We start from the raw sequence: 20,146 nt of genomic DNA, 5'->3' as shown, positions 1-20,146 counted from the left end.
CAATTAAAATTGTACGATTTAACAGTGTGTAAAATACAAGAAATGTTAGCATATTCTAAGCTGTTTCTACCATCATTTCAGAAATGAATTGACATAAGTAAAAATTATTTTCCCTCCATTTTATCAATAACTTTGAGAATATCAGTGCTACAATTTGCAGATGACAGGACATGCAACTGCAGTCAAATGAATGGATATTTTGACCCAAGATTTAAAAGTGCCAAAAGTGAATAGAAGGCATGCGCAGAATTAGAATGATCAACCATTAGCAGGAAAAGAATCAAATTACAGTTAATAAAAATCACAACTCTTCACAGAATATTTCCTACAGAGTAGACAGTTGGGTATTTTTCAACTCCAAACATATTGTCCACATGGAATGCAAATTAATGTTTAAAGCAACTTTACACATGGTTGTCATAAGAACATCTTTTTAATTTACAAACTTATTTAAAATACATTGGTTCAGGAATTTTTAAAGATGGATAGCTTGTTGTAATGTATTAAAATAATTACAAATTAGTTAATTCTTTAAAAGATTTCTGTGGAGGAAAGTGCACAAAACCAATAGACTCCAATCTCAGAAAATAGTCATCACCCAAGTCCTACAACTAACATTTTACATCAAGATTCATTTTGCAAGTCAAGCAAAAGTGAATTAAGCATTTATAATTAAAGATACTTCATCCACAGAGGTCACTCTCAAAACATGAAAATGTACAAGTATATTCTTCACTCCAACAGTGAAATTAACAAAGATTTTATTTATGACAGGATGCGATATTTAACTAATGCATGAATGGAATCATTTAAGATTCTTGTGAGAGGTGATATTAATCTTGTGATGTTCAATGGAGTAATTAACTAACACAAGATTGGGCTCAAACTTGCAATACCTATCACATTCAGGTTTGGCTACAAATACAGTCCAGATGTATTTATAATATTACTTGTATATGATGATGAAAACTAGTTCTGTTAAAATGTAATGTAAAAATTATTATTTTTTTCTTTTTGAGATTAATAATGTTTACAAATGTCTAATAAAAATATATAAACAAAAACAACTAAATTTAAAATAATCAGTTCACATCGAAGATAAGTAATAGCCTGGTACCACCATAAAACAAGTTAAATTCCCAGTTGATTTCCCCACTTTTGACTGTAAGCCAATTGAATAAAACAAAGCCAATTGAAGATTTTTACATTGCTACTGGTTTGGAATTATCCTTTCAAAACTAGGAAAATGTTACCCTCTGCCATTTAAATATTTTGTGAACACTCTATTGCAAGTTAAACTAGATTTAAAAACTCTAGAGCTGAAGCCCTCTTACACCTGTAGAAGTTTACCAGTCAGATAATGAACGTGCTTCGGCACAAATATGCAAATAATTCTCACTGATAACACGTATGTGGAAGTCCACGGTGTTAAAACTCAGTACACCACAAAAATTTACCTGGTCAAGAAAAAAAGTTGGTTGGTAAGAAAGAGAAAATAAGCATTTGAGCATATAATCTGAAAAATTATCAGCAGATTTAATCAAACTAAATCAAGATTGGCTTCCGTCCCATGTCTTCAACTGATCTAAAAAGACAGGACTGTAGATATATTCTGCCAAATATCTCCAAAATTTATGCAAAGAGAATATTCATTCTATTGTAAAGTGTCTGATAAAAAAATATCAAAAGTTATTATCTCAGGTAGTCAGTGTTGCTTGTTGCTGTTTTCCTCTTCAGATGTACCAGCTGTCCCATTGTGGTTGTTAGTTAAACCTGATCCAAGGCCATATAAATGTCCACAGTACTTTGTATCATCAATGTTGTCTTCAAAAAATAACTGAAAAAAAAAAGTAGGATGAACTTGTAGTAACTACCAATACCACAGATTATAAATTAAGTATCTGTAGAGTGCCTTGAGGTTGATTTTGCTCAGGAACAATGATATTAGACAAAACTCTTGTGCAGGGATCAGTAGCCTTGTTCCAAAGAGTACAGTTAATAAGGTTAATATTATACCAAATGAGCACACTGCTTTTAAACCCCAAGGGGTGTCAGAAACAAAGTCAAAACTTTGGGAATATAAGAATCATCTGGTCTTACACTTTGGTCCCAAATTATATTTTGCTAAGCAACTTTATCGTCTTCCAAATGTATCTGCAGGTCTTGCAACTCTCAACCTTTTCCTTTAAATCAGACCACACTACACTATGTCTTCATTCAAATGAGCGATCTGTTCTGTGTGTAGAACTGCTCAGAATCAGACTATTAACAAGACTTCTAAGTAAACACAACAGCTAACAGTCACGTCCCAGCAAATTTATTCTGACTGCCTGTAATCCTGATAGTCTTCCCACTTTCCCCATCCTTTACCCAGATTTCTGCATATTAGTTTCCCCTTCAGACTCCCTTGTGATTACGACAACAAAACTGGTCTTCACACTCAGGCCACTTTTGTTTCTTTTACCAAGCTTTATTCTATGCCCAATAGTTTGTCACCCTTCTGCCTTTTATTCTGCCTATATCTTTAACAATTTTTAAATATCTCTTTAGAAGCCCATGCCATCATCTCTTTTCTAAGGACAACAACATTGGCTTCTCTAAGCACAAAATGACAGTCCTTTATCCTTGGAATTATTTTAGCAAATATGTTCTGCACCATCTCCAAAACCTTACTTCTTTTCGAAACTGTCCAAACAAAACTGGACTGAATATTCCAGTTGTGGCTGAATCAATGATTTCCTAATTCTAGAACGTCATGTCTCTATTAATAAAGATCAGGATCCCATAAGCTTATTTAGTAACTTTCAGTTACTAAAACTGTTAGTAACAGTTCTAGTATCGCTTTTAAAACTGTGTCCTCTAGCTTTTTTTTGCCTCTTCTCAGTGTCTGTATTAAAATGTAATACTTTCCATTTCTCAGAATTAAATTTTATCTTTTACCTACATCATGTTTCTATTTTCAGAGCCAATTACTATCTTCAAAATTATGTATTTTAGAGAAAATGGAAATTGGCTCCTGCACACCGAAATCCAGGTCATTGAAAATATCAAATAAATCAATGGTTCCCATTACCATCTACTGAGCAACTCTAATGTACAGTTCTTTCTAAACCAAAAACTCAGACTTGATAATATAAAAGGGTTTCACTCAAATAAGGATTATTTCCCAACTATTTACAATGGTAATAAAGCCAAAACTCTTTTGCCATTTGATCCATGTTACCTCTGTGCAATAATATCCACAAATCAAACAAAATCCTGCTGCCTTGAAATGACAATGGATTTGGTCAATGACATCTGAGCAAAAGTGATGTAATTGTAATATCAAAATCTCCACATACAGATTTCCATGCACATCCAAATGGAATTATAAATCATACCTGTTGCATCTTATAGCTGGTCAGACAATTAGTTACCCATTAGTATAAATTACTGCAGTGTTGTCAGATGTACAATAATTATCACCTTTATCCATTTGTTACACTACACATGTTTAAGTTAATGCAAAAAATGTTCAAAATTATGATTTGAATTTGCTTGTGACTTGATTGGCAGCCACCTTGCAAAATCTCCAGAGTAACATCATGTAATATAATGGAATTTTCCACCAATCAGGATTGAACAGTTAGGGAGGGCAGAGGCTGGATGTGAGCCATGTTATTCAGAGCAATGTAATGAACCTCTGAAAGGTAACAGGTACAATGAATGGGAACTAAATAAATCACGTTAAATATTCAAGTACATTGACAAGTCCGTCAAAGTTGATGGACAAGGTTCATGTCAGGAAAGGGAGTATATATCAGGTGTAGGTAGCTGGGATCAAACAAATCCCTAAGTATTAGGAATGTAGGGGAACAATCGAGAGAAATAGCTCGGGCAGACAAGGCAAAGGAGAATCCCAAGAGACTTTATTAGTACATTAAGTGAAAAACTATAAATTGGGAGAATACCTCCCCTTAGAGATCAAATTAGTTATCTGTATGGAAACACAGGAGATGGGAAAGGTCTTAAATATGTACTTTTCATTTATATTTACTGAGGAGAAGGTCATTGAAGCTAGGGAATTCAGGGAAGGGAACAGTGATGTCCTGAAACATATCCATATCACAAATAAAAAGGTGCTGACAGTCTTGAAACACATAAATGGTGGATAAATCTCCGGGGCCAGATCATCTGCAATTCAGGAGCAGAGAATTGTTTTTAAGATTGGAAGCCTGTGACCAGTGGTGCATTGCAAGGGTCAACCTGGTTCCTTTATGTTTTTCATCTATATTAATGATTTGGATAAGAATGAAGTTGGCATTCTGCATGACAAAAATTGGTGGTATTCTAGACAGTGAAGGTTATTAGAGATTATGGCATGATCTAGATCAATGAGGAAAATGGATCAATGAATGGCAGATGGAATTCAACTAGGACAAGTGTGAGGTATTGCACTTTGGGAAGATTAACCAGGGCAGTATTTGCTGACTCGAGACAGTGTTGTGGAAAAAAAACCGATAAAATTCCTTAAAATGATGGCACAATTTGACAGGACGGTGAAGAAAGCATCCAGCACTTACATTGATTGGTCAGGGCACTGAGTACAGGAAATCGGATGTCATGTTAAAATTAACTAGTTATCAGAAGGATGTCATTCAGATGATAGGTGCAGAAAAGATTCAAAAGGATATTCCCAGAACTATTCGGCATGAGAGAATGGATACTCTCTGGAACATAGGAAGTTGAGGGGAGACTTTAAATAGGTACACAAGATCATGAGAGGTGTAGATAAGGTGGTTTGTCATAGTTTTCGACTCCTCTACCCTGAAATAAAGACTACGGAGCACAGATTTAAGGTAAAGGTAAAGATTTAAAGGGGTCCAGAGGATAGTGGCTATGGAGAACAAGCTGCCAGAAGTAACAGTAGAAGTGAGTACAATTACAAAAAAAAACATTTTAAGAGGTACATGGATAAGAATGCTTTAGAGGGATATGGGCCAAACTCAGGTAAATGGAAATAGCTTCTGCAAGCAATTTGGCATACATGGACGAATTGGACCAAAAGGTCCATTTCCAAGCTGCATGACATAACACCTGTTAGTGCTGCTGTTTCATAGCTCCAGAGACCAGAGTTCAAACTTGACTTCAGGCAATGTCAATGCAATGTTCACAAGCCCACTCTATGACAGCATAGATCTCCTCAGATTTCCTCTCACATCCCTTTGCATAGGTTGATGTCATAAAAAGTCAAATATAGGCATGTATGAGGGAGAGCACAGGGAAGTGATACAAAAGGATTTAGTACTGGGGAGCTGTAATTGACCCCCAATAGGTTGTTTCTGTGTTGTCACAAGTTAAAGATACAAGACCTCCAACAATGCAACACTTACTCAGTACCACAAATATTTTATTGGAGAATGCAAGCTGCAAGCTTGGTCAGCTGGACTACAGATAGATCTGTTTTGCAGGAGGCAATCAGGCCACTTACTCTGGGCAATCCTGCAGGTGACTGAACAAACAGGAGCAAGGACTGAGCAAATGGACCAGTCACAACTATTGCTTGCAAGTATCAACTTGTATGTTGAAGTTCTGTTCAATCCGCCTGAAAGTACACAAAAATCCAGAAGATGCAAAATGTAGTCCTGAAATATTGCTCGTTGGTTATTCCAATTAAGCAGTATGAATCTCACACAGTTACAATTTACATTTAAAAGTTGCCTACAGGCAGCAGAGTTTGCTGGCTCTCCCTTGAGTAATGTTTTTGTGAAGAGAACCAAGAAGCTATAATCTACTCAAGAACAAGGAGAAAGAAATGGGCTCTCAAAGCAGAAAATTCTGCTCTTCACTGGGTTTCCATTTAAGAATTGATTAGGGACTTGTACTGATGTAATACTCAGGAATTCCAGGTATGAAAATGGAAGAAGACATTTTTCCAAAATCTCCATACTGTGGAAACTTTTTCTTGATATGAACAAAATGCAAGTTTGGTCAATTTATTTTTTTTAAAATTCCCATGATAGAAGTCACTTTCATACCTCCCTCATTCTGAAGAAAGCCATGCCTGTCAGAAGTGAGTCCGAGCCTGCCTGGTGCTGCCGCCCAATTCGCTCCAACTCTAGCTGTTCAGCAACTTCTTGTAGACCACCCTGTGAAGAAATCCATTAGCTATTAAAAGAAGCCACTTCATTCTATACTAAACGGGCAGAGCAATCAAATTATACTTCGGCTTAGAAAACAGTACTGCGAATCATTCTGCGAGACTGCTACTGCAGACTGAGTGGCAGGGGAAGACCCTTGTAACAAAAGGTGCAGGGCCCAGACTACTTCAGGTGGGGAATCTCATTTACAAATGTTGAATAGCATTTATCATGGGCCTGTCGTGACGTTGCAGCATTAACTGCAGTGGAATGTTGCAGCAAAGTTCATGTAGCCAGTGATTGATTTGTGATTTTGAAGACAAAGAGCTATATGGTAATGAAAACAAGCTCTTCACCCCAACTCATCAATGCCAACCAAGTTGGCGATCTGAGCTAGTCCCAGTTGCCTGTGACTGGCCCATATCCATCAAATCCTTTCTTATCCATGTTCAATTGTCTTTTAAATCTTGAGCAAATAATTACAGGCTGGAGGGACTCAGCAAGACAGGCAAATGTGGTTTACCAGCCTCTAACACTTCCTTTGGCAGCTTGTACCATATATGCCCAACCTTCTCTGGAAATAAAAAAGTCCCTCCAATCCTTTTTAAATCTTGTTTCCCCTCTTTGCCCCCACCCCCCAAAATCCATGTCTTCTACTTTTGGAATCTACTACCTGGGAATAAAGATACAACTATTTACCTTGTCTTTACCCCTCCATCGGATCACCCTTCGGCTTCCTAATGACCCAGGAAGAAAAGTTCCAGACTACCCAGCCTCTCCTTACATCCCTCCGGTCACAATATTTTTCTTTGCAGCCTTTCCAGTTAAATGACATGGTTCCTATAGATAGGCCACCAGAACTACACATCATATTCCAAATTTGGCTTTACTAATGTCTTGTACGGTTGTAACGTAATGTGCCAAATCTGTACTCAATGCCTTAACTGAACTAGGGAAGCATGCCAAACACCTTCACCACCACGTGTTACCTGTGTCACCACTTCCAAGGAACTATAAACTGTACCTGCACCCCTAGGTCTCTCTGTTATACAACACTATGCAAGATCCTATCATTTATTATGCAAGGCCCATCCTGTTCTGACTTACCAAAATGCAACATCTTGCACGTATTCAAATTAAATTCCATCTGCCATTGCTCAACTCATTGACTCAGTTATCAAAATCCCATCATAATCCCAATGAAGGTAGCTTATCTTCTTGTGTAGTCACTTTCAATTGAGCTATGGACCAGGCCCGCAGATCCCTCTGCACATCAGTACTTTGAACAGAGTTCCGCCTTCAAAGTGCAACATCTCACTTATCCAGATTAAATTCCATTTGCTATTTCTCTGCCCATATCTGTAACTAATCTAAATTCTGTTTTATTCTTTCTTAGCTCTCAACACAGTTCACAACTTCACCAATCTTCGTGCCACCTGCAAACTTACTAACCAACTCACCTATTTTTAAAAATTCAAGTCAGCTACATCATATGCAGGAGCCCCCACAGTGATCTTGCTGAATTACGCCATTCCACCATTATCTCGTCTTAAGTGCATCAATCAATTTCATATCCATATTATCAATTAAACGTATCTGTATCTTCTGGATTAATCTTAAAAAAACAATCCTCCACCACTATTCTGTACCCAATTGGCTAGCTTGCTTAGAACCCATGTGATTCTGAAACAACCTACCATGCAGTAGCATGTCAAAAAGCCTTTCTGTCATCCATGTACATAGACAATGTCGATTGCTTTGCCCTCAGTCTTTTTGATCACTTTAAAAATCTCAAATTAATGAGACAATTTCTCGTGTACAAAGCCAATGCTGACTATCCATAATCAATCCTTGCCTTTCCAAATCCTGATAAAGTACTATCTCGTAAACTCCCCTCTAATAACCTGCCTACTTAACTTTTTGTAAGATCCATCTTGCACTTGAAAAGATGCAAACCCGAAATAAAATATATCACCATGCTTGATCTAAACCATAAACCAGATTTTTTATTGCATGTGGCTTTTTTTTAAAAACTACGTGGTCTTCTGAAGAAATGTAGCTGATAGAAATAACATTAATCAAAAAATCTTTCCCCCTTGTGTAATGCTGACATCCAACATTAATCTTATTTTATGCATCTCCATGTAACTATTTCAGCAAAATTAAAATGACACTAGCTACATATCCCATAACATTGTTCAATGCAATAACCACACAGCTCAAAACATGCAATTTAAGTTCAGCTTAAACAAATACCTTAAGGTTTTTGCAGCTTTTCATCAGGTACTTCACATCATAGATTGCTGGAAAGAACAAATGTAGGATGTCAAAGAATTCTTGCTCCTCTTCAGGTAGTCGTGAGTGCGTTAGAAGCTTAATCAAGTACCCAAAGTCATAACCACTGCAGCAAACATAATTTTAGGCTTAATGAAACATTCAAAATATAAATTCCATAACAGTCCTTTTCCTTAGAATAAAATGAATAGCTTCAAATTCAAAAACAATCCTATGATTTTAATTTTATTGTTTAATGAGGCCTCTAATGGAAGCTTCACTTTTCTTGCTTCCAATATTTTTTCGCAAATAAATTCTTCACTGGAGAGGAACATCCATGCTATTGTTTTTCCTCAATTATTAGTAACAAGTTTGTTAAAGTAGCAACCAATCTCCACGCAACACCTCTGAGACTTATTCATAGCCGAATTCCCTGCATTTCTCCAGAGCTCTCTGATTATTTCCTCTAAAAATTCTATATAATCACCACTGAATCTACTTCCATCATTTTTCAGATAATGCACTTCAGGTAATAACAGTTTGCTGCATAAAAAAACTAATTTTCCTTCTTGAATCCTGCAAATATAAAAGCCACCAACAGATCATGGTTAATTTCTCCATGGTATAAATCAGAGGGTCCCCAGTTGCAGAGCCAGATTAAAGGTGTATCCCAGATCCTCTTCAGTCAGTTAGTACTATCATACAGACATAGACTCAAAAACAGAGTTGACAGATAGATGTGCTAGCATCAACAAGCTTGTAACAAGAAAAGTAAATTATCCCAAAATATTTATTTATATTTACTTTCATCTACATCTTTATATATACACATATGTGATTATCATGTACTGTGTAGTCTGTTTGCACAGTGGTCCAGAAAAACAATTTCATTAGGTTGTACAAGCAGTTAGATAATAAACTTGAGCATGAATGAGCTAACAAGTCCCTCCAGTCAACACAATTCATGCTATTATGAAAGAAACAAGAGCATAGGAGAAACTGCACCAAGAATTTACAGGTATATAACAGGACAAAGAAATTGAAACAGAAGCCCTTCAAAAGAGAATTTTTCTTTTAATTAATTTTTCAGGATATAAACATTCAGTAGCAAGGCCTGTATTTTTTTTCATTCTCCACATTTATGGTGATGTCAGTAGTGAGCCATCTTGAAGTCCTGGAGGGTTCTCCGAAACTCTTTTGGGTACGAAATTCCAGGACTTAAATCTAGCAATGATTAATTCTTCCAAATCAAGACATGGTATAACTTGAATATGCATCAGCAAGTGCAAAGATTTTAAAAATGCCACAGTAGGCACATTTTCATTTGTGGGAGCAAAAAACTAGGATATAAATATGATAGTGAGGAACAAACCTTTAGCAAATTCACAAGCTTATTTGCCCTGAGAATAATTGTGGAATGTGGAACTCTAAGATAGAGGCAACTTGAACAGAGATACTTAAGGGAATGCTAGATAAACAAGGCAGTTAGGATTAAGAGGATATTTTAATGATGTAACATGAGGACAGTTGGGTATTCTGTCTGTACATCTCTGAAGCCAAATGGCTTACTTCTGTGGCTATATCGAGAAATATCCAAATCTGTCAGTCGGGTGTCATTCTCCCCAATGTTTTATTTCCCCCCCCCCAAATTCCACAATCGGATTTCTAAAGTAAGTCCTCCAATTATTTACTTTGTACCATCATAATTGATTCATCCCCTCAGAGCACACTAGTAAATATCCACCCGAAAAAGTAACAACCCCAGTCACAATCCTCAAATTGAGCAATTTTTCATGCATTAATTTGCTCACTTGCTGTATAGTCTCCCAATTAAGCAACACATCATCTCCTCTAGCCCTAAGGGCTTTTGTATCAATGCTCCTCCAGTTCTCCTTGAACTTCCTTAACTCATTGCTACATTAATGGAGTCTGTGAAGATATCAAAACCTCAAATTCCCTTCCATCCCTTTTCATTCCATGTAAAACTTTCATCTTTTGTCATTGAAAAACAAAAGGCACATTGAACAGATTATTTTCCCCCCTTTGTTAAAGCTTCTGTAAAAAAAACCTTGGCATAATTTGTTCATGAAAAGAAACATAGTTGACAGCTTAATGCAGTCTTGCAGAAAACTTCCTCAGTAACTATTCCAGCATATAGGATGTAAAAGACATCCTCCCATTTATGATGAAGCAAAATGATTTGGTAGTGACTGGTGACTGAAGTAGAGGCAATACAGGAAATTGTTACTTTGGGTTAGGCTCCAAATTTAGTCAGCTACCAAAATGGAAACGTTCTATTCAAAGTTCAAATTTATTGTTAGAGTATATACATCACATCACATAGAATGCTGAGATCATTTATAATTCAAGATTCTTTGTAAATTTTTAAAAAAGAATTTTAGTTTGTCACAAGGGGAAGTTCAGTGTATCAACAAATAAAAACAAAACTGCACCTTTTTAGATAGAGGCTATTTTTGTCACAGCGAAATGTCCATAAAAGATTTATCTTCAGGATGAAATTTGAATGCTCTTACAGCACAGTAGCATATCATACCTCACAGCCCACAGGTTCAATCCTTAGATCAGTGGGAAGATTTAAGAATATTGCAAATGACTTGATCAAATTGTAATTTCTTTCACAAACAAATTCTGTTTCTAACAATTATTAATATATGGTATTAGGATGTCACTGAGACTCAATTTATATATTGTCTACTTCACCATTAAAAATAATTCATATTTTTTTGTCTGAAAAGATCAAAAGGAACTTTGTACATTTATGGTAATTATCAACCAGCCACAAACAAAAAAACCATATCTAGTACAAAAGCAAACATGGGGCCATGTTTTTCTTGTCATCCTTGCATATATCCAGATATATACGAAAGGCAATGCAGCATGTTTGCATGCGCAGAGTTTAAATTCAGATCAAGTGTGGTCAAACAGGCACCATTCAATAGGGTTACTTGTCGAGGCCCATTTGACCATAAGCCATTGTCAGGATTTTGTCTTTTGTTGGGGGGGGGGGCGGCACAAATCAGATCATTATCTAAATCTTAAATTTAACTGCAGGCACCAACCTGTGAAATGAAAGCCACTTTACATTATCACATAGCACAACCCCAGATGTCATGAGCAGCTCTGCAAAGTAAGTTGTTTCAATTCCTTCTTCTTCGTGTTTTTTGAACTGAAGTCCAGAAGTTCTCAGCAGATCTATTGAGTCTTGAGAGTACATATCCTCCCTTTAAAACAAAAGGACTTTTAAAATAATGTTTTTCCCAACTGCGAGCTGTAAAAATTCTGAATCTTTCCATCGATATTAAAACTGAACAGAAATCTATTTGAAAACAATGACCTAACCCTTTAAACTACAAGAAAATATGATAGCAAAGAGGTCTACAGAGATTGTTTGTATCCAAATAAAATTTTTAAATAAATGAAAATCAAATACCTGCAAGTCCACATGGGCCCTCTTAATGATTCACCAGTTTACCTGGACTATAATTACAGGAATCACACAGACCAACATGATTTCTAGTTATCACAAATCACAATTACAAAGGGAAGTGAAGAAGAGAATTGAAACCCTGCTTTTGATCTAAGGATTGCAAGAATCTCTAGGACAGGGCAAAGGGAGTCATGGCCCAATAGTCAAATAATGTGTTTAATAATGGACAGCAGTAATAAGAAAAAAAATCAAACCCCAGTAACATGCCAACTGTTTATGAGACAGGAGATGGAAGGTGAAAGCAAAAGAAAAGTGTGCAGTATTAATGGTACTTACGTGAGGTTGAATTTAAAGTTGAACTGCCAGGTAGAGGTCCCGGGAGGATATTGGTTTTTCTCATTCATGAATGTAAGGCCTAGCTGGATGATTTTCAACAAATCCACATTACATCGCAAGAGTTGATACTGGTAATCTACAGTGCTTCGAAATTCTCCAATAGGTCTTACCACAACACCAGGAAACTCTGTATCCTATGAAAACAAAACAGTAGAGCTGATCAACTAAAGTGAACCAAAAATTAAACTTCAAATTCTAGAAATATGAAAAAAAATCAAAGCACTCCAGTAGGTCAGGTAGCACCTATGGAAAAAGAAATAAAGTTTAAACTCAATTAGCTTTCTTTGAGTTGTTGGAACTTTACAGAATTGCTGACAAGAATAATAAACAACAACAAACAACAACATGAATAATAGAGTAACACAAGCAGAGAATTCCAGAATAATAATGTTGGAAATAATCAGATACTCAGGCAACATTCAAGGGAGAAATAACATAAAAAGTCAATTCTCTATAGCTCCTGCCTAACCTACTCAGTTGCATTTTCCAGTTTTACATTAATTTCCAACATCTACTAGCTACTCATTTCAAGCTCTATCACCTTGGGCACAAAAAAAGACTCAATTCTTCTACCGATGATTTAATTATATGGTTCAAAGCTGTTAAGATTCTTGGTTGGTCCTTTGTTAGTAATAATGTTCATTTAGAGGCTACCACAGAGATTTGTGCAAATACTTGAGACCAACATTATTTTCCACTGTTGGAGATTCCATCCCTCAGGTGAAATGGAGCCCAATGAACCTTTTACAAACTCAGAGAACTTTTTTCCACTATCCAGATCAATTCATTCTATTGTGCAATACACAAAAGTTCTAGAGAAACTTAGCAAGCATGCAAGGAAGAAAAAAATGGGAAGAGATAAGACCGGAAAGTTTTTAAAAGCTTATGGAAGGCAATGAAGTCATTAGGAAGGAAAAAAAATGGAATTTTGAAAGGAAATTAGCAAATAATATCAAAAAGGATACCAAAAGTTTATTTTTAAGTAAAATGAAGAGTTAAAAAGAGGTGAGAGTAGATGTACAACAAATAGAAAACGATGCAGGAGAAATTATAATGGGAGACAAGGAAATGGCAGAGGAACTGAATGAGTATTTTGCATCAATTTTCATTGTGGAACACAATAGCAATATACTCAACTTTCAAGATTCAGGGAAGAGAGATGAGTGCAATCACATTCATCAGAGTGAAGATGCTTGGGAAGGCGAATGGTCTGGGTTCCCTGGACTCAATGGAATGCATTGCCAGGTTCTGAAAGAAGTAGCTATAGAGATTGTGGAGACACGATTAATGATCTTCCAAGAATCAACAGATTCTGGCATGGTTCTGGAGGACTGGAAAATTGAAAATGTCATCCTGCTTTTAAAAAAAGTGAGGGAGGCAGCAGAAAGGAAATTATAGACCTGTTCACCTAACATCAGTGGTTTGGAAGTGGTTGGTAGATATTTATCAAGGGTGAGGTTACAGAGTACCTGGAGGTGACAAGCCAAAGTTAACATGGTTTCGCTACTGAAAAATATGCAATTTTTTGAGGAAACCCCAAGCAGGATATTAGACAAAGGAGATGTTCTAGGTTCTGTGAGATACAATAGATGTTGTGCTTTTCGATTTTCAAAAGGCCTTTAACAACGTGCCGCACACAAGGCTGCTTAGATGAAAGCCCTTGGAATTACAAGAGAGATACTAACATGGATAGAGTATTGGTTATCAGCAGAAAACAGAGAGTGGGAATAAACAGTTCCTATTCTGGTTGGCTACCAGTGGTGTTCCATAGGGGTTAGTGTTAGGGCCACTTTTTATGTTGTATATTAATGATTTAGTTTATGGAATGAACAAGGCCAAGTTTACAGATTATACGAAGGTAGGTGGAGGAGCAGGTAGTACTGAGAAAACAGGGAGGCTGTAGAAAGACTAAGATTAGGAGAATGGGCAAAGAAGTGGCAAGTAAAATATATTGTTGGAAAGTGCATGGTCATGCACTTGGTAGAAAGAATAAAAGGGCAAACTATTATTTGGGTGGGGAGAAAATTCAAAATTTTGAGATGCAAAAGGACTTGGGAATCCTCATTCGGGATAACTTCTGTTGAGGCTAGAGCAGGGTTTCCCAACCAAGGGTGCGAGATAGCATTCCAGGGGGTGCAAGATAACATTTCAGCTTTTTTGTTTATATTAAGGGTACTGTCCTATATATTCAAGATAAAAATATCGATTTTTTAAAAAAAGTCCAAATTAAAGATGGGGATGTCCTCTTTTATCTCTATTCAATAGAATGAGATTCTCTATGAATTTTAGCGCATTTCCACGCGCTGTTTCCTTTTAAATGGCATCGCCCTATAACTTGTTTTAAAAATTGGGACATTTAAAATGGATGAAAATTTAATTTTTTTGTAGGGTTTATGCAACTTTTAATTTGTTGTAATAATAAATTATTACTTTAAGGGGTGCAAGAACATATTAAAATTTTTTAGGGGGGGCATAAAAAAGGTTGGGAACCACTGGTCTAGAGGAATAGGATACAAGAGTACTGGTGTGGCCTCACTTGGAGTTTTGGGCTCCTTATTCAAGAAAGGATATGCTGCATTGGAGAGAGTTCACATGAGGAACATTTGAGAGCTCTTGGACTGCACTCCTTGGAGTTCAGAAGAATGAGGGTGGACCTCAGAAGCATTTTGAATGTTGAAAGGTCTGGACTGAAGTAAATGTGGCAAAGCTGTTTTCTATGGTGGGGCAGACTCAGACATTAGGATTGAAGGGCACCCATTTAAAACAGAGATGCTGTGAAATTTATTTAGCCAGAGAGTGGTGAACCTCTGGAATTTGCATCCATAGGCAGCAGTGGAGGCCAAGTTTTATTAATGGGTAGAGATTACTAGATATCTGAACAGTCATGGAATCAAAGATTATGGGGAGAAGACAAGGGAGTGAGGCACAGTGGGAAAATGGATGGGCTCATGATGGAATGGTGAACATATACGATGGGCCAAATGACCTGTTTTGCTCCTATATCTTATGGTCACAAAGTATATATAGCAAGTAACAGGTAACCAACATTTCAGGCCTGAGCTTATTGTCAGGTATGCATAATAAGCAGGCAGGCACTTGAATAAAAAGATGGGCGAAGGGACGAGGATGGAAGGGGAAGAAGCACAGTCTAACAAGTCATAGGTGGGAGGATAGAAGGAGCAACTCTGAAATGGAGTGGGAAGGAAAAGAGGTGGGGATCTGGAGGAAAGGAGGCAGAGGGATAGGGACTCTTGGGAAGTGAGTTTAACACAAAATAGAGAAGTTGATGTTAATGCTATCTAGTTGGAGACAAAATATTAGGTGATGTACCTCCAATTTGTGGGTAGCCTCGGTTTGGCAGTGCACGAGGCCATGTATAGACATGTCAGTGTGAGTAAGGTTCCTGTTGTTGAAGTGGACAGAGTGAAGGTGCTCAATGAGCATTTTACACACTTTGCCTGGGTATGCACAAATTGATTATCACATCCCCTGCATCACATTACATCCAATGGTATTTCATTTTGTGCGTGAGAGGCCTACCACACCCAATTAAAGAAATTATTTTTTTTGCATGTGGAGATAAATAACCATTCTCCCTTAACTTTAAAATGTCGTTGAGTTTCCTATCCACGTTATGCATCTTATTAATAAAAGAAAATAGTCTCAAATCCTTTTCCTTACTTATTATCAATTTATTGAATCCTACTCATGGCTTTAACACAACTTAGTGCATATGACTTCTCCTCTATCACTCCTTAGGAAATAGACATTAGGTCCCTCACAACTATCTTGCCATTTAATAGGATCATGGCTGATCTTTTATCTTTGAGCCACTTGATTGCATCTTTGATTTTGCCAATATCTATTCATCTCCAAAATTTGTAACACAAAGAGGCAATTATATACTTGTGATGTAAAATTGCAAATTTTGGTTCAAATTATGTCTCCAGGTTAGATTTTTTCGATTTATTTACTGTAGAATGTCAGAGTGAAAAGAGAACCATTCTCAAATGGTTAAAAAAAACATACCATGGCTATATAATTGTATTTCTGAATAATTAGACGAATTCGTCTCATCTCTTCTTCCAGGTTATTTGCCCATACCTCGCGGATTATCTGACTGCGATCTTCTTCTGCAGCTGGCATTTTGAATAGATTGGAAAAGTGGGCTCAAGAGATCTGGAAAATAAATATGCAGCTTTAAACTAATCACCAAATTTTCCCATTCCACTTTTTAGATGTTCAGAACAGTTCATTAAAAAAAATACAAGGGCACGTTGCAGTCCACAGGACTCAATATCACTTCAATAACTCAATATTTCTTTCTACAGTATTGTATTTTAAGCCTGGTCATTACTGCTCACCATTCCTTTCTTCCTTTTCCTTCCCAGTAGGCCAGACTGTATACTTACAATATTAACAATACATTACATGGCCCTTATTATTGGCCCTTCGTGGCTACATTATTTCACCTTCAGTGAAGTTCATTTTCTCCATCTATTGCCCACTCATTCTTTGCTGCTTCCTAAATTAGTTTTTCTTATCTCTGTTCTGACAAAGGGTCTCAGACCTGAAGCAATAGCTACTCCTCTTTCCACTAATGCAGCCTGATCTACTGAATTTTTATACCTTTTCTTTCATTTTAGATCTCCAGTCTGCAGTTTTAAATTAACATTTAAATAGTACCTTTCAAAACCCTCACAAGGGCATAGATAAAGTAAATGCAAGCAGGCTTTTTTCCACTGGGGTTGGGCGAGGTAAGAACTAAAGGACATGGGTTAAGTGTGAGAGATGAAATGTTTAAGACAGTGGTTCTCAACCTTTTTTAGTCTCAGGCCCACCTGGCTTCCAGCCTAACATGCTGTGGCCCACTAGTGGCAATGGCTGAGCAATATTTTCAAGTCAAAGGCTGCTTTGTAAGAAACATATCTTTATCTAATTTAAATTATTTTATTTAACATTTTTAAAGAACAAAAAACACTGCAAGCTAAAGTAAACATAAAGTGAACACTGATCATTAAAAACCCAATCAAAATCAAAGCTCAAGCCACTCTAATGGCCCCTGTTCTTGCCGTCTCTTCACCAATTTGCACATCCCTAGTTTTGTTATTGATAATGCACACCTGAGATCTGCCTCCACTTGAATGGGGTTTTGTGCTCTTGTCTTCAACTGCAGCCACGCTGAAAAGCCTGATTCACAAACATAAATGGTGGTGAAGGACAGGATCTTCTGAAGATACTCCCTCGCAATGTTGGAGTAACTATCCATCATTTTTGGCCAAAACTCAGAGAGAGATGAAGTCTCAAACACATCTCTGCATCTAGAATAGTTTGGAGGTCAATGAATTCATCTTGCAGATCATCAAGGATTTTGTTGACTTTAACAAGGGGCACCTTATCAGTGCCAGTGTTTCTCAGCTGATTTCTGGGAAGTAGTGCAGGAATTCTTCTCGGAGGCCAATGAGATGTGAGACAACTTCCTTTGCAACATCAGTACCATTAACAGCTACCCCATCCAAGGTCAACATGACCTCAGATCCACCCTAACCTCAGTGGATTAGGAAGTCTCCATGGCACACATGGAAAAGCACTGGTTGTGTCAGTGAAATCCTGGTTGGGAACACTCAGAGGGTGGTGAGTCTGGAACAAGCTGCCAGCAGAAATGGTGACTGCAGGTTCAATGTCAAAACTGGTGAGAAATTTGAATACATAGTTGGGAGGGGTATGGATGCCTATGGTCCAGGTTGATGAGACGAGGTAGAATAGTTTAGCAATTACTAGATAGTCCAAAGGATTTTATTCCCCTTGTAGGGTTCAAAGGTTTTGGACAGCCCAAAGTGCTTTAAGATGACTTTACACACTAGGCAGATTTGTAGTGTGGGAAATAAAAGTCTTTTTTTATTATATGGAGCTTTCATAAACATCAATGTTACGATCCAAATAAATCTACCACAAAGGAGACAGCTATTCAACACATCGGATCTTTATAAATGGGAAAAAGATCTACCTAATCCAATCCAATTTCCTGTACAAATCCAAATACTATTCAAGCTATCCTCTCTTGATCACGACCACCCCCTGTGGGGGGGGGGGGGGGGGGCGATAATAATTTTGCTTCATCACTTCCCTGATTAATTGAGGAATAACTACTGGCCAGGCACCCAGAACTCACCCTTCTCCTCCATCACTCCTATTTGACAGTGCGCCTTGGGACCCTCCAAAAATACGCCTCTTCTGACCGACCCCAAGCATTTCCTGCCTAAACGTTAACCACCGATTTTTAGACTCAACTCCTGGGAGCAAACGTCCGACCTTCTTAATCAGAGAGGTGGCTACAAAGTGGACAAGTTCCCTCCTGAAACACGTGCCAGGAGCTCCGAATGTACACGGATTCAAGTAGGGCGAGTCCAGCAACGATGAATCTGGTTCCGATCGTGCACCTTCTAACATCAAGTCATGGGTGGATCATGATGCATTGACTTATAGTGTCGTTCGCGCTGTTTGTCTGAGCCATCCAGGATGTGGGGCAACGTGAGGCCGAGATAAGAGTCCGCTGTCGACGCGGCTGGCCCATCTGTCCCGCTGGGGGGGGGGGGGGGCACCAGTGGGGACGCTTTCAACGGCGGGCTGGTAATCCTCGTGAACACTGCCGCCGCTTTTCCCGCTTCTCCCATACCACCCCCCCCACCCCGGGCTAAACTGCAGCCTCCACATGTCGCCTACCTGGTAAACGCAGATCCCCGAGTGGAATTGAACCCTCGATTCTCAGCCACGAACACACTCCTTCCCCCGCCCCGCATCCCACGGCTCCCACTCACCGGGACGGGAACCAGCGCCAACGCCGCGCAGGCGCAGTCCGCGGGGGCGGGGCCAAGCTATCACGTCAACGATTCACGCGCCAGAAGTCAAGGTTCCTCGCCATCCCGTCCAGGTGAGGCGACTTTTCACAGGGAACTCCTGCAGTCTCAGTCCACTGCCTTCAAGGTGGCCTCCAAGCCCAGATTGGAGGACGACTGCACTCTGCAGCAGACGGTTGCCAACCATTACAATGACTTGCACCATTTCCAAACGGGCATGCCCTCAGCTTCATGCATTGCCAGGATTTGGCTAAATGCAAACTCCAACAGCATGAACTTTCCAATTTCAAGTACCCCTCCCTGATTCAGTTCCACTGTTTCTTTCTATAAATTGCCAGTTCCCATTTTCCCAGCCCATTCAAGTCTTTCTCTCAAACCTTGTGGTCTCCCTTCTCTCACCACTCCACCTTTCCCCATATCCTTCCCATCCCTTCCACCTTGAAGAGTCCTCCAGCTTCTTTTTTTTGTTCAAGATTTAACTATCAGCCAAATTTAATCTTTATGGGACATTTTATTTACAAGTTAGACATTTTATTCAGTCCAAGCTTTGATTTTACCTAAATAGTAATATTCTTGATGTTTTTTTTAAACTTAAGTTTTTTCAAGGTGGTTTAATATCATACATTTATAATGATTTATTGGATTTAAGATCAGCCTTTATGACTGGGATTAAGAACGATTGGGAACGAGATTTAAACATAATATTTTCAGATGAAGATTGGTACTCAACTCTTAATTTGATTAATGGTTATTCATTTTGAGCAAGGCATTATTACAATTTAGTACAGAGAACACAAGTCCAAACTTAAACTATCTCATTTCTATCCACTATGTGAGAAGTGTAAAATATTTGAAACTTCACGGATCCATATGTTTTAGGAGTGCCCAAATTTAGAGATTTTGGAAAGACATTTTCCAAAAATTATCAATGATTTTTAAGATTAATTTAGAACCTTGTCCGTGAATTGCTTTGTTTGATTTTTCATGTGAGGCAGATAAACCTCTCTCTGCAACTCGGGAGCTAGTTTTTACCTTTACCACGTTGATAGACG

General features: G+C 37.9%; 1 protein-coding gene across 2 annotated transcripts; it reads right to left on the bottom strand.

The window, feature by feature from the left end:
- Nucleotides 1-414: 414 nt before the first annotated feature.
- Nucleotides 415-19,075, bottom strand: cnot8 (CCR4-NOT transcription complex, subunit 8). Of its 2 annotated transcripts, XR_011344455.1 has the most exons (8): nucleotides 18,961-19,075; nucleotides 16,267-16,416; nucleotides 12,178-12,371; nucleotides 11,474-11,635; nucleotides 8,376-8,520; nucleotides 6,018-6,128; nucleotides 5,471-5,584; nucleotides 1,748-1,837 (listed from the first exon to the last, which is right to left on the bottom strand). XR_011344455.1 is itself a non-coding variant. In XM_069897774.1 (7 exons), the coding sequence occupies exons 2-7, from the start codon at nucleotides 16,381-16,383 to the stop codon at nucleotides 1,706-1,708; spliced, it is 861 nt and encodes a 286-aa protein (XP_069753875.1). In that variant the 5' UTR covers nucleotides 16,384-16,416; nucleotides 18,961-19,075; the 3' UTR covers nucleotides 415-1,705. The 2 variants fall into 2 exon arrangements, 1 of the variants encoding a protein (XP_069753875.1); XM_069897774.1 differs by lacking the exon at nucleotides 5,471-5,584 and having other exon boundaries at nucleotides 415-1,837.
- Between the last annotated feature and the right edge of the window lie 1,071 nt (nucleotides 19,076-20,146).

Source organism: Narcine bancroftii, chromosome 9 (genome assembly GCF_036971445.1).
Source record: "Narcine bancroftii isolate sNarBan1 chromosome 9, sNarBan1.hap1, whole genome shotgun sequence".
Lineage (NCBI taxonomy): Eukaryota > Metazoa > Chordata > Chondrichthyes > Torpediniformes > Narcinidae > Narcine > Narcine bancroftii.
The sequence above is the reverse complement of the archived record's forward strand: the minus strand, read 5'-3'. Positions and strand labels throughout refer to the sequence as shown.

What these genes read in the sequence shown, in the direction of transcription:
- cnot8 (XM_069897774.1), bottom strand. Translation starts at nt 16,383, where the DNA reads ATGCCAGCTGCAGAAGAAGATCGCAGTCAGATAATCCGCGAGGTATGG. An exon ending in AACTTTAAATTCAACCTCAC is followed by an intron (nt 11,636 to 12,177) that starts GTAAGTACCATT and finishes TTTGTTTTAAAG; the next exon opens with GGAGGATATGTACTCTCAAG. An exon ending in CTTTCTTCAGAATGAGGGAG is followed by an intron (nt 1,838 to 6,017) that starts GTATGAAAGTGA and finishes TTTTTTTTTCAG; the next exon opens with TTATTTTTTGAAGACAACAT.